Source organism: Leptodactylus fuscus, chromosome 1 (genome assembly GCF_031893055.1).
Source record: "Leptodactylus fuscus isolate aLepFus1 chromosome 1, aLepFus1.hap2, whole genome shotgun sequence".
NCBI lineage: Eukaryota > Metazoa > Chordata > Amphibia > Anura > Leptodactylidae > Leptodactylus > Leptodactylus fuscus.
In genome coordinates this window covers 234,229,406-234,246,378 of record NC_134265.1, presented here as the reverse complement: position 1 = coordinate 234,246,378, position 16,973 = coordinate 234,229,406, and the positions used below count along the sequence as shown (strand labels likewise).

At 41.0% G+C, this 16,973-nt stretch overlaps 1 protein-coding gene across 1 annotated transcript in view; it reads left to right on the top strand.

Moving 5' to 3' along the window:
• DNAH6 (dynein axonemal heavy chain 6) overlaps positions 1-16,973 on the top strand; it is a 285,907-nt gene that overhangs the window by 23,393 nt on the left and 245,541 nt on the right. The window contains exons 9-14 of the mRNA XM_075284265.1: positions 1,820-1,942; positions 9,177-9,377; positions 11,677-11,797; positions 13,804-13,955; positions 14,584-14,736; positions 16,271-16,522. Of these exons, the coding sequence (XP_075140366.1) occupies positions 1,820-1,942; positions 9,177-9,377; positions 11,677-11,797; positions 13,804-13,955; positions 14,584-14,736; positions 16,271-16,522 (1,002 nt within the window). The remainder of the gene's footprint in view (positions 1-1,819; positions 1,943-9,176; positions 9,378-11,676; positions 11,798-13,803; positions 13,956-14,583; positions 14,737-16,270; positions 16,523-16,973) is intronic.

The window sequence follows — 16,973 nt, the reverse complement described above, 5'->3', positions numbered from 1 at the left end:
AAATCCAATTAAGGACTAGAGCCGTGTTCACACAGTGCAACTAAAAACCTTAAGCAAATTGTCAAACTGCACACGCCTCCGGCGCCGCAGCATGCGAGCAGAGGGTGGCGCAGAGGCCCGAACAGGCAGAGATGTTACACACAGCATGTCAATTATACCTACAGAAACGCGAGTAGTTTCCCTATAGGTATAGTTGAAGAAGAAAATCTGCAGAGACACCTCCGCAGTTTTTCCCGCAGTGCTTTTTTTCTACGTTCCGCTACGTGGGGTCCTAAGCCTTAAAGTATAGCTACTGTATACTTACATATACACATTACATACACATTACTTATTACGTACACATTATTCCTTTTACAGAATGGCCATGAAAATACTGCAAATGTCCACTTGTGATTAGAGAACATCTGCCATTTTTTATATTTTCGACTGGCCTAAGATATTAACCTTTGGCATGATTGGCCAAAAGTGGCTTATCATCAGCCAATATGTGCAGACTGACTGCTCTTTTTTAACTACACTACCCCATAATGTGTGGGATTGTTCGTACAAATGATTCTATCATTGTTCTTCAGCTGCATCACGGCCATCCAAAATTTACTGTGTATGGCCAGCTCAAGCAACACCCTCCCTTGCCATTTGACAGCATTATATTAATGATATATTTTTTCTTTATTTCTATTATATCTGGAAAGATGCCTAGCAGCCACAGTCATTACAGAAAAATGAATGAACATCTTGAAGAGAGAATTTAATTCCATTAAAGAGAAACCCCCCCTTAGCTGTATTATATAGTAAATGTTAAGAACTTATATCTTGCCAAATTAAAATTGCTATTATATGAGTGACAAGGTTAAAATTTTTATTGTATATTGCTAAATGTTTCATTACATTAGTTATGCCAAGAGCCATATCCAAGTTAATATAAAGGAAAAAAATATGATTTATATCTAGCCGTAAGTATTGTATCAGAAATATACATATACAAATATATCAGAATACATACCAAGAAAATATACAAGATTTTTTGTGAATCTAAAGTTGCTGAGTGTCTGCATCTTTGACATCCAAACAGCAGCGCCCTATAACAATGTGTTCAATGCCTTGGACTTTTGACTTCTTACCTCATATAGTAGTAAGGGCTTATCTTATATCTCTTTACAAAATTTCATATCCAACGCTGAAAAGAAAAATTAGATTGTAAATCCCATTGGGGACAGAGGCTGATGTTCCTAATCTTTGGATAGCACTGCAGATTATGTTGCTACTATATGAGCAACATCAATAAATATGCAGCCTAGAGATCTACCTGTTATTTCCACTTATTTTGTGTTTTAGAGAAGTGCGATCTCCACTGAGTTATTATTTCCCTTTGCATTTATATAGTGCATATTCCACAGTTCTGTAGGGATATTAACCTACCATTATGTTTTGGCGTGCAGGAGGAAAGGATTTGCGTCGAGAAAAATCTACTACTCTTATTGTGTCCCAATAGTCACATTACATGGTGATATCATTCATCTTACTCCCTTAATGGTTTTAGAAATCATTGCAAAATACATAGAGTTTGGGCCAAAGGTAGTAGCGACTATTTCTCACTTGTCCGTGGGAAAATTTCGTAATGCAGTGCAGCTCCATTCCTGAATGGGGTCAAACTGCAATATTACACACAATCCATGGACAGAAAATAATAATAATAATAATAATAATAATAATAATATAATTTATAATTCCAGACAACCATTTTTGCTGCAATTGTCCTTGTTTTATTATACTACTTTTTACTATTTACTATTATTTACTCTTTATGTCTTTTGAGTAGCCTGTAGTAGCTGCTCTGCAATCCAGTGCTCCTGTTGAAGAAGAAATGGTGCCAATGTTCCTCTCAGAGATAATCCTTGACACACAGTCATTATGGTTCGAGCCTTCTGCGGATGATTTTCAGGTTTGTTACATTTCAGTTAAAATGGTTTTACTGGACTTTGAAACCATGGTTGATTTCTTCTTCTCAGGAAGTAACATCATGCCGTTGGTCACATGGTCAAGCTGCAGCTCAGTCTCATTCACTTCAATGGGATGGAGATCTGGTATTGCCATGTGACCAAATGACATTATGATACTTTCTGAGAAGAGGAAAGCAGCTATGTTTTCACGTCTTGCACAACCCGTTAAACAAAGGTATTTGTTACACTAATCAGTCAGTATCAGCAAACAAAATTGAATTAAATGGGTTGTCCAGGAAAAACACTTTTTTCCTGATAGGAAAAAAAAAAGTACATTGTGATTAGAGATGAGCGAGTACTGTTCGGATCAGCCGATCCGAACAGCACGCACGCATTGAAATGAATGGATGCACCTGGTACTTCTGCTTTGACGCCGGCCGGCCGCTTAACCCCCCGCGTGCCGGCTACGTCCATTCATTTCAATGCGTGCGTGCTGTTCGGATCGGCTGATCCGAACAGTACTCGCTCATCTCTAATTGTGATCCCTATATGGGGCTCACAATCTACATTAAAAAAAAAAAAAAAGAAGAAGTTCTTGCCTCAGTGGCCTAAGGAAAGGACCGGAGACGTCACAGGTGATGTATGTGTGTCACATTCTGGGTCCTTTCCTTAGGCCACTGATTGGGCTCAGCAGTAATGTGTGACTAGGATTAACACCAGAACAATCGCCCGGGTGCCACAGGACCAGGGAACATCAGGGACAGGTGAGTATGGTTTTTTTTTTTTTGTTTTTTTTTCATCTTCCCCAGGTTCCAGAAAAAAAACTGTTTTTCCTGAACAACGCCTTTAACCCCTTTAATACATATACATAAGTGCAAAATCTGCTGAGTGTACCAGCTGAGTGGTCTTGGTTGGGTTCTTTGTGATCAGAAGCATTATGTCTGCAAATATGAGTGGGCAAGGATAGAATGGAAACAGCTATAGTACAGGGATGAGGAAAATAAGTAGTATCATGTATTAGATAGTATTTTGGTAGGCTTTCTTAGAAATCTGGGTTTCAAAAGTACTCTGGTCTTATACCACAGGACATAACATTCCAAAAAATTCAGTATCGGAAAAGCCTAATTGAGAGAGGTTGTTACAAATAAATCTGCATGAAAGGTATAAGATTAAAGGGGTCTTCCCATGAACATAATCATATCTATATTTGTAGATAATTAAAAGTTAAACATTTTTGCAAATATAAGTAGTTAAATATTCTGCAGAGTTTTAAAGATTTTCTCTAACTTTCTTAGTGGTGACAGTCTGTTATCTTGATCGGTTGCCAATGGATACGACCACTAATGCAGAAATGTTCTATGGTCTGGGACTTGTCAGGAACCCAGCTATGATTTTCTTATTGTAGCCGGGGTATCAGGCAGGGACACTACATGTATCAGAAGATATCCCGACCACAATAAGGACATCATGGCTGATTTTCTGACCTTAGAAAGTTTCTGCATTGGTGGTCGTATCCATGGCAACCGATCAAGATAACAGACTGTCACCACTAAGAAAGTTAGAGAAAATCTTTAAAACTCTGCAGAATTTTAAATATTTTCCGTATTTTTCGGACTATAAGACGCACCTAGGTTTTAGAGCAGGAAAATAGGGAAAACAAATTTTGAAGCAAAAACTGGTAAAATATTTAATATATGGGAGTTGTAGTTTTGGAACAGCTGCAAGGCCACATTGACAGGTGACCCTGCAGCTGTACGGGGATGTATAGGGCGTTTTTTTTTTGCGGGGCCAGCTGTACTTTTTAGTTATACCATTTTGGGGAATATCTATTTCTTAGATCACCTTGTATTGAAAAAAAAAATAGGAGGTGATTTAGAACTTTTATCTATTTCATATTTTTATTATATATTTTTAAAGCTTCTTTTTTTTTTTTTTTACTATTTTATTCCCCCCCAGGGGCTTGAACCTGCGGTCACTTGATTGCAAGTCCCATAGATGGCAATACAAGTGTATTGCCGTCTATGGGACATTCTGTCTATTAGTATTACGGCTGGTCATAGAGACCAGCCGCAATACTAATATAGCCGTGACAGACCGGGGAGCCTCATTAGGCTCCCGGCTGTCACCCGGACAGGTCGGCTCCTGCGATATCGCCGCGCAGGAGCCGGCCTGCAACTTCACAGGTACGGGGCCCGGGGGAGAAGGGGCCACCGATACTGACCCGGCATCCGCTGTACTAGAGAGGCGGATGCCGGTGAGGGATAGACGCCGGGGCCTGAGACATCGCTGCGCTCCTCTGCCCTGCATGAAGCCAGCGGCGGGGGCACGGAGGAGCGGAATAGCATCACTCCTCCCGCTGCTGGCTTCATGCAGGGCAGAGGAGCGCAGCGATGTCTCAGGCCCCGGCGTCTATCACTTGCCGGCTTCCGCCTCTCTATTACAGCGGATGCCAGGCGCCACATTCAGACTATAAGACGCACCCTTCTTTTCCCCCCAAATTTTGGGGAAAAAAAGTGTGTCTTATAGTCCGAAAAATACGGTACTTATATTTTCAAAAATGTTTAACTTTTAATTATCTACAAATTTAAAAATAATTATGTAGATGGGAATACCCCTTTAAGGCTGGCTTTGCACATGAGATACCTTTTGAATGAACTATCATTCAGCCAACAGATGTCTTTCTTCATCCTTCATATACATGTATAGTCTAAGGAGTAGCTATAGGGTCTTCATAAGTAGCCAACCTGGTCCTGGAGCCTCAGGGGTCCAAATGTCTCTCTACAACATAATAATAATAATAATAATAATAATAATAATAATAATAATAATAATAATAATAATAATAATACATTTTATTTATATAGCGCCAACATATTCCGCAGCGCTGTACAATTTGTAGGGTTAAAATACCGACAGATACATTACAAAGAGAATCATTTCACACAATGGGACTGAGGGCCCTGCTCGCAAGAGCTTACAATCTATGAGGTAGAGGGGGTGACACAAGAGGTAGCAGGGGCGGCATTACTTATACAGGGGTCAGACACTTCTGTAATAGAGGTGACTGTCATTACACAAACATAAAACTTTATGAACCGTCACCAGTCGTGTCCTGTAACATGTGGATGGAGCTTGGACCTATAAAGTTATCCTGAGATGACATCATATCATGTGGGGTAATGTGGGAGCGGGGACAGAGGACGGTTAAGGGTTTACGTTAGACATTGTGATAGGCTTGTCTGAAAAGATGAGTCTTTAGTTTGCGTTTGAAACTGTAGAAATTGGGAGTTAATCTGATTGTCCGGGGTAGAGCATTCCAGAGAAGTGGTGCAACTCGGGAGAAGTCTTGTATACGAGCGAGGGAGGTTCTGATAATAGAGGATGTAAGTGTTAGGTCATTGAGTGAGCGGAGAGCACGGGTTGGGCGGTAGACAGAGATGAGGGAGGAAATGTAGGGAGGTGCGGCATTATGGAGAGCCTTGTGGATGAGTGTGATAACTTTATATTTTATTCTATATTGAATAGGCAGCCAATGTAGCGACTGGCACAGACCAGAGGCATCACTGTAGCGTCTAGCCTGATAGATGAGCCTGGCCGCTGCATTCAGAATAGATTGTAGAGGGGAGAGTTTAGTGAGGGGAAGACCGATTAGTAAGGAGTTACAGTAGTCAAGGCGAGAATGAATCAGAGAGACAATAAGTGTCTTTAGTGTATCTCTGGTAAGGAAAGGGCGTATTCTGGAGATGTTTTTGAGGTGGAGGTGACCTGAACGTGCAAGTGATTCAACATGAGGGGTGAAGGAAAGGTCTGCGTCAAACATAACCCCAAGGCAGCGGGCCTGCTGCCTAGGAGTTATAGTAAGGCCTGAGACTGCAATGGATATATCAGGGACAGATCTATTAGATGGTGGAAACAGTAGTAGTTCAGTCTTGGAGAGATTTAGTTTCAGATAGAGAGAGGACATGATATTTGAGACAGCAGAGAGACAGTCACTGGTGTTCTGTATGAGTGCAGGGGTGATGTCACGGGAAGATGTGTATAATTGGCTGTCATCAGCATAAAGATGGTACCTGAAGCCAAATCTGGCAATGGTTTGTCCAATGGGGGCTGTGTAGAGAGAGAAGAGCAGGGGGCCTAGGACTGAGCCCTGAGGAACCCCAACAGCAAGGGAAAGAGGGGAGGAAACAGAGCCCGCAAATGATACACTGAAGGTGCGATCTGAGAGATAAGAGGAGAACCAGGAGAGCGCCGTGTCATTGAGACCAACTGAGCGGAGCCTATTGAGGAGGAGATGATGGTCAACAGTGTCAAAAGCTGCAGAGAGGTCCAGAAGAATAAGAAGAGAGAAGTCGTCATTGGATTTAGCCATTAGGAGATCATTGGAGACTTTTGTGAGAGCCGTTTCAGTAGAGTGCAGAGCGCGGAAGCCAGATTGTAAGGGGTCAAGCAGAGAGTTAGCAGAGAGATAGCGGATTAAACGAGAATAGACCAGGCGTTCCAAGAGTTTAGAGATGAAAGGGAGGTTAGAGACAGGTCGATAGTTAGCAGCACAGGATGGGTCCAGGGAGGGTTTTTTCAATAGCGGGGTTATAACAGCATGCTTGAAGGAGGATGGGAAGATTCCAGAAGAGAGAGAGAGGTTAAATATTTTAGTAAGGTAAGTAGTGACAGCAGGCGACAGAGATTGGAGAAGGTGTGAGGGGAAGGGGTCACTGCTGCAGGTTGTAGGGCGAGATGAAGAAAGTAGTTGGGAGACTTCCTCTTCTGTAACAGGTTCAAAAGATGAGAATGGACAGTCTGAAGTGTGGTTGGTGAGGGGATCCTTGCTATGGTAGGTGGTGGGATCAATGCCACCTGCGGCTTGGGCAGTGATTTCCTGACGGATCTTATCAATTTTAGCATGGAAATACGTGGCCAGGTCATCAGCACTAAGGTCTGTGAATGACGTCTGCACCTTGGGTGTGAGTAAGGAGTGAAAAGTTTCAAAAAGCCTTTTAGGATTGCTGGAGAGAGAAGAGATGAGGGCGGTGAAATAGTCTTGCTTGGCGAGGTGAAGGGCAGAACTATATGTTTTAAGTATAAACTTGAAGTGGAGGAAATCTGCAGGTGAGCGTGATTTTCTCCAGAGACGTTCGGCACACCTAGAGCAGCGCTGAAGAAATCGTGTTTGTGGCGTGTGCCAGGGCTGCTGCCTCCTACGTGGGACTTTACGAGTGGAGGGGGGAGCCACCTCATCCAATGCATTTTTAAGGGTTTCATTATAGTGACTGGTGGCCAGATTGGGACAGGAGATTGAGGAGATGGGGGACAGAGAGGATGGTAGAGTATCTAAGAGGTGCTGGGTGTCGATAGTACGCAAGTTCCTATATGTGTGTTGGGTAGGTGTATCTTGTGAAGGGGAGAGGGCACTGATGGTGAGAGACAGAAGGTTATGATCAGAGAGGGGCAGAGCAGAGTTAGTAAATTTAGAAACTGTGAGGACTCTATGGAAGACAAGATCAATCGTGTTTCCACCTACATGTGTGGCAGAAGAAGAACATTGTGAAAGAGAAGTGGTTAATGAGAGAAACTGTGAGGCAGCTGGGGAGTGAGGGGTGTCAATAGGGATGTTAAAGTCACCCATGATGAGGGTTGGAATGTCACTGGATAAAAAGTGGGGAAGCCAAGAAGCAAAGTGATCCAAAAATTGGTAGGGTGAGCCAGGTGGACGGTAGATCACAGCTACCCGTAAGGAGAGTGGGCGAAAAAGTCTGATAGCATGGACTTCAAATGAGGAGAACGTGAGTGAGGGTACCGGTGGAATGGCCTGAAAAATGCACTGTGGTGACAGAAGTAAGCCTACCCCACCACCCTGCCTGTTGTCAGGCCTAGAGGTATGTGAGAATTGTAGGCCACCATGAGACAGAGCAGCAGGGGAGGCTGTGTCTGCCTGCTGGATCCAAGTTTCAGTAAGGGCGAGCAGGCTGAGGGATTTACTAAGGAATAAGTCATTGATATATTCTAGTTTGTTACACACTGAGCGGGCGTTCCAGAGAGAGCAGTTAAAAGAGACAGGGGAGAGATGAGGAGAAGGAACACGGTAAATATTGATGAGGTTTGTAGGCCTTCTATGTGTGCAGGGAGAAGAGTTAGTGAAGGAAGGAGGGCCGGGGTTAGGAGAGATGTCCCCAGCAGCTAGGAGGAGTAACATGGACAGAGACAGAAGGTGTACAGCGCTGCGGAATATGTTGGTGCTATATAAATAAAATGTATTATTATTATTATTAAGGTGGTTCAGTGATTTATGTGAGCGCTTATATTTGGTATCACTGCTAAAAGAAGTAAAGGGATTAAAGAGACTGAAAAGTGTGTGAGCTGTACATGGGAGAGGGAAGAAGAGAGGGACTGACATGGATCGTGTGTGCTGGTGGTAGAGATGGAGGAGAGGACTGCAGGAAGACAATGGCTAAGATAGTAAGAGACAGTGTAGCTATAGGATACCATGTGGTAAAACTTGTTATTTTAGGTTGTAAGTTACCTGGTGGTCTGCCATGGTTAGCCTGTTTCGTGCCCTGTTTAAGTGCCATGTATAAGTGCACTTCGGTTAAGATGCAATTTGGTTAAGATGCATGCTGCAAATGAAATGCCCCTGCATGAAATGCTGTCCCAAAGCTATATCTACTTATATAGGAAAGCAGAGCTTCAGAACTAGCACCAATTTAAGTTGTTAACTAATTAGTCTACAAACTGTGACACATGAGGATGCTAGCAGTGTGGATCTAAGTAAACACTTGGTCAGAAACAGCCATAAAATCAGTGAAGATCAAAGACTTAACTAGTACAGATAAGAACACATGGAAATGCTACAATATAGTTCAGGGATCAAGCAGAGGTGGATGAAATAGAGGATCATATACCATTCAATATTACAGCAGATGAATGAGGGGATATGCAGAACAGCAAGCAGAGGAAACAATAGTATTATAAATATAACATGGTAAGAGGGGGTCCCTAGATGCAAAAAAATGATTAAAAATTGTAAATGTCTGGGTGTCTGAGCATCTGTCTACATTTAGTTGTCCATCCTTCTTTGAATTTTACATTGATCTCCATGGATGGTAACCATTTTCATCCTTTTTCTGCATCTATTAAATGAATCTGCAATATAAAAAACACCCCAACGATTATGGCACTCTATGGATAGCTATAAAGAAATTATAAATGCATTTGATATCTTTTCTGTGTTATTTTTTTTAGGATAGAATTGCTGAAGTTGTTAACCAATTTCAAGAAACCGTTCTGTCATTGGCCAACCTAGTTCCAGACCCTTATTTTGATTCCTTCACTCAGCCTACTATTAACAACAAGCTGGAGGAGAAGACTTGTGGAGAAGGACCAAGTTTGAGTACTATGTTTGAAGATGACAAACATTTACAGTCTTTAATCTCTCATATAAAAGTGAGTTGCAGACTCTGCTCAGGAGTCATTTCACATGGTATTGGAGAGAATTGCAATGCAAGCATTGTCACAATTTACTATACAGCAGGAACATATGGGATATTACAATGCTATTAGATATTACCATTGCCATCAAACAAAAAAAGAGAGGAGGGGTGGGAAAACAGCTCGGAAATACCAACAGAAAGAGGTAAGGGAAACCCGTAGGTATGTAATTATGAACTCTTATTGAAGATAGCAGGCGCCCATTAACTGGTGGGGAGTATGCAATGACTCCATCCTATGTGGACAGGGTAGCTGTTACAGCACCATCTTGTGGAAGGAGAAGCATGCTTATAAGGAATGGTGAAGAAAACAATAAACCTACTTGTTTTAGTCAGGGGGCATACCACAATGTGATGTGTTGCCCTGCACACTACATTTTCATGTTTGCTTTAGTAAATACTTGACTGACCTTCTCTTTTATCCTCCCATGTCCTCACCTCAGCGATTTTGGGCCCATAGTTTCCGGCAGGTCTTTTCCATTTTGCGGACATCATCGACTATAGAACACGTGCCCTTCTACCTTTTGCTTCTATCCAGTGAATTCACGGATATACAAATTAGTCACCTTGCATGCCTCATTTTTCGCCTCCTCCAGGCTGACAACTCTCCTGAACAATGAGGAGGACCAAAGTGAGACTGTATGGGAGCCCTGGGACACTTTCCGGGTGCTTTGTGACCTTTAATTCCTGCTGCGATAATTCTCCCTATACCTTTTTCTGAAAGTGCATCTTTTTATTGTCCTTGTTTCTTCCATTCTCTTTCTTCCCGTGGTCTTTTGTCTCACTCAACCTTTTTTTAATTTTTTTTTTTTAATTTTCTCTTCTTATTGCTATGAACAGTTGATTTTGCTTATTCTTTTTATTTTGTTTTAATATTTCAACTCACTAAGCATGTTTGCATTCACTCATTTACCTTATTGGATTTTATAGATTCATTAGTGTCTTATGCATACCGTAATTGAGTTTGTTTAATTTCTACAATCCTGTGTTATACTCTTATGTCTTTTATAAAATCATAATAAATATTACAGTTGAAAAAATATACAATTAACGTCTATGTTATAATTCTATAGTGAAATTTAAATTTTATTTTTTTAGTACAATTAATCACATTTTATGTTCTGAATAAAATCACATTTGGCACTGGAATTTAACACTTATTACATAAAGAATATTTGCAATGCCAAATTGATACCTGCATGTTACACAGTCAGGACTGTAAGCGTTGAGACCCCTGAAATTTTTCCAGAAAATGAAGTATTTCTCCCAGAAAATGATTGCAATCATACATGTTTTGTTATACACATGTTTATTTCCTTTGTTTTTATTGGAACAACACAAAAAAAACTGAGAATTATATAATTTCAGACAAAATGACTAGCACCCTCAACTTAACCACTTCTTGACATCCGCTATAATAGTACAGCCGATGTCAGGTATTTAAATATGGCGGCTGCTCAGGAGCTAAGTGGCCACCATAGCCGCCGGGTCTCTGCTGTATTATACAGGAGAGACTCGGCACTAATGCCCGCGATCAGTGCCCGCAGTGATCACAGGTATTAAGGCGCCCAGCGCCTTGGTCGGCGCTGCCATTTCAAGGCAACCCATTGCCATGACAGCCGGAGGCCTATTGAAGGCTCCCAGGCTTGTCTGGCTATGATTTGTGTGACAGGTTGCTATATTCAACCTGTCATACAAATGCTGATATTTTGCAGTGTAATGCATTGCATTAGTGATCAGACCACCTGGGATTCAAGACCCCTAGGGGTTTAATAAGTACAGTATAAAAAAAAAAGTTAAAATTCAAATTATCTCCCTTTCCCTAGAATACATATAACAGTTAAAAATTACTGTGAAAAACATGCACATTAGGTATTTCTGAGAATGCCCTGTTTACAAACTTATAAAAATATTTTTTTCTGTACACTGAACGTCATAGCGAGAAAAAAAATCAAAGGTGCCAAACTGTTGTTTTATCGCTGTTTCACCTCTAATAAAAATTTGAATAAAAAGTGATCAAATTAATAAACAGTTCCCGAGATGGTATAACTGAAAAGTACTACTAGCCCCGCAAAAAAAGACACCATTTGCATTCCCGTCTTTGGAAATATAAACCACCTTTCATTAATTTTTCTCTTCCATCCATGTCAAAGGAGATTATCTGCAATGTATATATATATATTTATTTATATTTACTATATGCAACTTTCTTTGATCTTTGAAAGTAAACCTCTACATTTGCTTTTCTGTTTTAGGAAGCCATACAATCTGCATTCAATACAGCCAGTATATATGCCAGTACATTTGAAAGGTTCCGCTTGTTTTTCAAAGAAAATGAAAGTCTGGATTTGGAAGCATTAAAAGATGAGGACCATGGTACGATATTCTCTAGAACACATCAGGGATTTAAAGGGATTATCTATTTTGTATTGTTGATGACTGAGGATAGGCCATGATTTTTAGATGTGCACACAGATCAGCTGTTAAGGGACAATGTGACTCCCAATAACATTTACATGGTGGGAGTTGTGCAGCTTACTTATTGTACAAACTGTATGGGTGGCATTGAAGTCTATGGGACAGCACTGCAGTACCTAAAGTTTCTGCCACACTTTGCATCCTATGTGTCGAACCCTCACAGATCTAATATTGATGGCCTATCATAAGCATAGGCCAACAATATTAGAAAATAGATAACCCCTTTAAGTAATTAGTAAGCTTGTCTTAGCTAATTCGGACATCAGTTTTTCTCAGATTTGTGCTGTCAACTGTTGAACCTACTGATTTTTAATGTATTCTTTCACATGTCCATTTTTTCCTGCAGTCAGTGTGAAAAAACAGACAAATGTCCTGTTTTGGTTTTTATGCAGACCAGTCACTCCATAATAGACAGTGGATCCTTTTAAATTCATGAACAACATAGTGGTGCCATCAACATTTTAATAAAAAAAAATGACGTGAAACAGGTCAACTCTGGAAGTAAATAGTCCATCCCAACAATAAGGTCATGTTCTGTGTGTGGTGAACATGAACAGTACAAGTTTGTGAAAAGCAGATGTGTAAATACACCCTTACTCATTCCGAGCTCATATGCAACTGCTAGTCTATGTTGCATTGTTAGGCAACATAGCACATAGCACCCCACAGTAAAAAAGCGCTGCGGAAAAAACGCCACTTGGGGCCCTGACCTTGAATTGGTATTCTAACATAAGATATTTATGGCACATCATAGAATTTGCCATAGTTGTAGGTGAGGGTCGCATCTATGTAAACTCCACTAATCTTTATAACATACTAGCCTCTGCCTGCGACTTCATCTGCGGGTTGTTGGCGTCGATGATCCGCCTATATTCAGCAAATTGCTGCCATTGATCAGGTGTTGCCGTGCCTGTGATTGTTCTGGCATTTCAGCAGCTCACTGGGACGCTATATAATAAGCGTGTTGTTGGCGTCAATGATCCGCCTGCTCCGGCGTTTCGGCAGCTCTCAAGCTGGCCTGCTCCTGAACTTGTTCCTCGCACCATGCCTGTGATTGTTCTGGCATCTCAGCAGCTCACTGGGAAGCCATATAATGAGTGTGTTGTTGGTGTAGATGATCCCCTGAGTTCTGCTTGAGAGGAAGCTTGTGACTTCTGGCTACCATCATAGCTCTCATTGTTTTAGAATTTAGCGACAAATTAGATTTTCTTTTTCCTGGCATGTTTAAAATTGGCAAACTGACAATTTGGATTAAGGGGGTTTGTCAGCATGCTGCCTGGAGCAGATCAGAAAATATGCAGATGCTTGTACACCATGGACTCAGTGTTAGCTGTGTGTTTACATAGAGAGATAACAGACCTGGCTTTATCAGAACCTGAGATAAGCTGCTGCAAGAGCAGTTTAATATAGTATGTGAACATAAATTCATAATAGTCGTGAAGCCATGTCATGTACTGGAATAAAAAGTAGCCTATGTGTTAATCCAGGTTACAAACTATCTACGTGCCAAATTTCATCCAAATCTGTTCACCGTTTTTGCGTGATCGAGTAACAAACACACAAACATCCAAACGTTCACATTTATAATATTAGTAGGAAAATAGGTATCTGTATTTTTAACCTGGAAAACCCTTTATCTTTATATGTCAAGGTGAAACTACATAAGCAGGGTCACTTTATAAAGCAACAAAGCTGCCACAGACCCATCTTTATAACATTGCTTTTGTGATATCCTGAAGATATGGCTTTATTTGCACCGTAAAGTTCTAGCACCATTTTCCAGACATCTTAGTTTGGAAAAATTGTGCTAAACTATGCTCAGATTTATTTACTGTGCTTCTGTTGTTCTTCTACATTTTCCGTGGTATGTGCCTATTGTTACTGTTCTTTCTATTCCCATGCAGGGGTTGATTTCTTTGCTGAACAGTTACAGAAATACCATAAGGAACATAAGGATGCTGTTGCAGTCATACAGAAAATAAATCTAGGATTACTGCTAATAGATTCCAAAAAATTAAAAGAGAAATTAATTCCATCACCAAAGAGATGCTTAGAGGTAAGCAGCATGTATAGCATGTTCAAATATATTACTAGACATAAACTAAGTACATAGCTGTGGTTCCCTAAAGATTTCCTCCACTGGTGATTCTGCCCTGTGAGAGGGATGACCCTTCATGAACTAGGAGTGACATATTTCAGTTTTATTACATAGCTTTCAGCATTGATGCTGTATGGGTTGTTCTTATATGTCAGATACCAGAGGGATGGAGCAATTTTTATAAGTCTGTTCTCCAGTGTGACCATATTATTTTCATCTCATGACTACAATAGTGTCTTTCCTGCTTCAATATGTTGAGCTATTTTACATCTCAACATAAAAAAATTCTCACATTGAGGTTCTCATAGACATTAATGGACAAACTGCATGTAGCCTTGTCGTGAGGCCACAGGTTGCAGAAAGCTGTATTTTTTGTTGCATATTTTGCTGCACTTTTTTGAGCCAAAGCCAGAAGTGAAATTAGCAGAAGGTAGAAGTATAAGTAGCTATCCTTGGATCAAAAACCACAACAAAATATGCAACAAAAAATCCAGCTTTTCTGCAACCTGTGGCCTCAGCCTAAAACTTTTTCTGTTCACTGTTAGGATATACCTTATGTTATGATAAAACTTTATCTCTTTTTTAGGCAATAAATGATATTCTACCGATTCTTGCTAAGAAAAAGATGGATGCCATCATTGCAGAGGCTCAAGATGCACAGTTTAAACTTGAATTTTATCCCTCTACTACTTTGGATTATGTAAATACTTTAATATTTTTGGATGAGATTCAAGAACGGGTAAGTTAAGGAAATCATGTGAGGATATCCTAACATGCATGAAGTACAGTGGTGATGAAATATGTTAAGTCTGTTAAAAGACATAAACACACATTAAGGCTAAGGCCCCATATAGTGAAGCACAATAAAAAAAATAAAAAAAATGCTGATTTTGCAGAGTTTTCTTTTGTGGACTTTCTGCCCCTATTATATCTATATGGAAAATGCCAGCATTTCTGCACGTATAATGACATGCTGCGATTTTCAGAAAACGAGCATACTGTCTCTGTTCTTCACTAAGGTGCAGCTCAGGGCTTAGGGAAATAGTGCCAGAACATTGCTGCATTAGGCCAACACTTGCTATTAGTAGTTCTTCACTCAATGTATTCCTGCGCCAGCCAATAGTAAGGCTCAGCTTGTTATAGGGATTATGGGACACAGTGAAACAATGTACAAGTGCTTTTTTTCTAAGTTTTACCGGGAAGAACTGGGAGAGTGACCTGCGCCTCACCAAACTGTGAGTTGCGGCATCCCAATGTTTAAGAAGTGCTGCTTAGTGTGCTATCAGGGTTTTTCCAGGATAGCACACTGACCCATTAATTTACACAGAGCAGTGTGTGGGCTGACAGCCCGGGCCGCAAAACTCCGAACAAGTTCTGTTCCTGAAGCTGTGCTTACATGGCGTGCTGCCCTTGTAATGGCCATGCTGTTCAATCATGGCCAGCAGCCAGGCCATGTCCATCTTCAAGGGGCCTTAGAAGCATTTTATCCAGTCGACAGATTTTTTGAGGGGGTCCATCATTGGTCTGAGAAAAGCAGGATGGTTGTTTCAGCTGGCTTTTTCCATCAGGATAATGCTCTTCCCTCTCAGCTAGAGTTTTCCAGGAATGTCTCAACTATGTGCCAAAATTACCACCAATTGAGCATTTTTGAGACCAACTGGGATGGCATCTTCAGCAATTTAACCTTAGTTCAGATGGGGTTTTCTGGTCAGGATTTTGATGTGAAATTCATGTCAAAATCCGGACCAAAAAAAACGCCTCCCATTGAAATCAATGGGAGCCAGACATTTCTTTTTTCCGCGAGTGGTTTATTCCCGCTTGTGTAAAGAAGAAGCGACATGCGGAAAAAAGAAGCGACATGATTCAGCCGCGGCCATCTGCCTCGCGACACCTCCCTCCTGACTACCCCAATTCATTTCGGCCTAATATGGACTGCAGCGGCATCCAGGTACAGCTAGCCATTTTTTGGTCCGGAATCTGAGACAGCCTCTGCGTCAAATTCCGGCCCAAAAAAACCATGTCTGAACTCAGCCTTACAAGTGTGCAATATCTAAAGACACAATTCTAACATCTATAGACAGATGTGCTCTAAGATACCGGGTGGCTCAAAAGGGAACAGGAACCTCCTGTCAATTGTACAGTTTTCCATAATAAAATTTTCCTTTCACTTTAATATTGTAATGGCTTCAATATATCATTATTACATTCGCAATTCAAACGTCTCATATATCATAGATTAACAATACTGTTGTTGATTTACAATTCACTTGTAGATTGACGTTCTTGAAGAAGAGTCAAACGTGGTTGCACAGATGTATCAATTAATTGACAGCTATAACGTTCCAACGCCTCCAGAGGATTTTGCAGTGTTTGCTACTCTGAAGCCTTCCATATTGGCTGTCCGAAATGCTATTGACAAGTCTGTGGGTGAGAGAGACAGCAGCATAGAGAAATTTTGTAGGTCCTTGGACAAAGACATTGCAGAGCTGAACAAGGACGTTAAGGATGTCAAGCAGCAATCTCAGGTATGTTTTTTGCAGACTAATTGTGTATACACATATATATATATATATATATATATATATATATATATAATATATATACCGTGTTTCCCCAAAAATAAGAAAGTGTCTTATATTAATTTGTCACTCTAAATATAGGACCTGTCTTATTTTCGGGGGGTGCCTTATTACAACCGGCAGTCATGTCGGCACTTCCTTAGTGGAGCGTCAGCATGACTGCCAGTTGTAGGTAGTGTAGTGTAGGGGAGGGGGGAAGTTATCATACTTACCTTTCCCTTCTTCCTAGCAGCGCTGGTGCTGCTGTTTGTCCTGGAAGTGGTGAGCGAGGCTTAGCGATGCTTCGGGGGGCGGGGCTTAGCGGAGCTTTGCAAGCTCCACTTCACTGATACAGCAGCCGTGCTCTGTGCTCTGTGTGCACAGGAAAGCTGGCTGCTGCCTCTTCTGTATGGCAGCT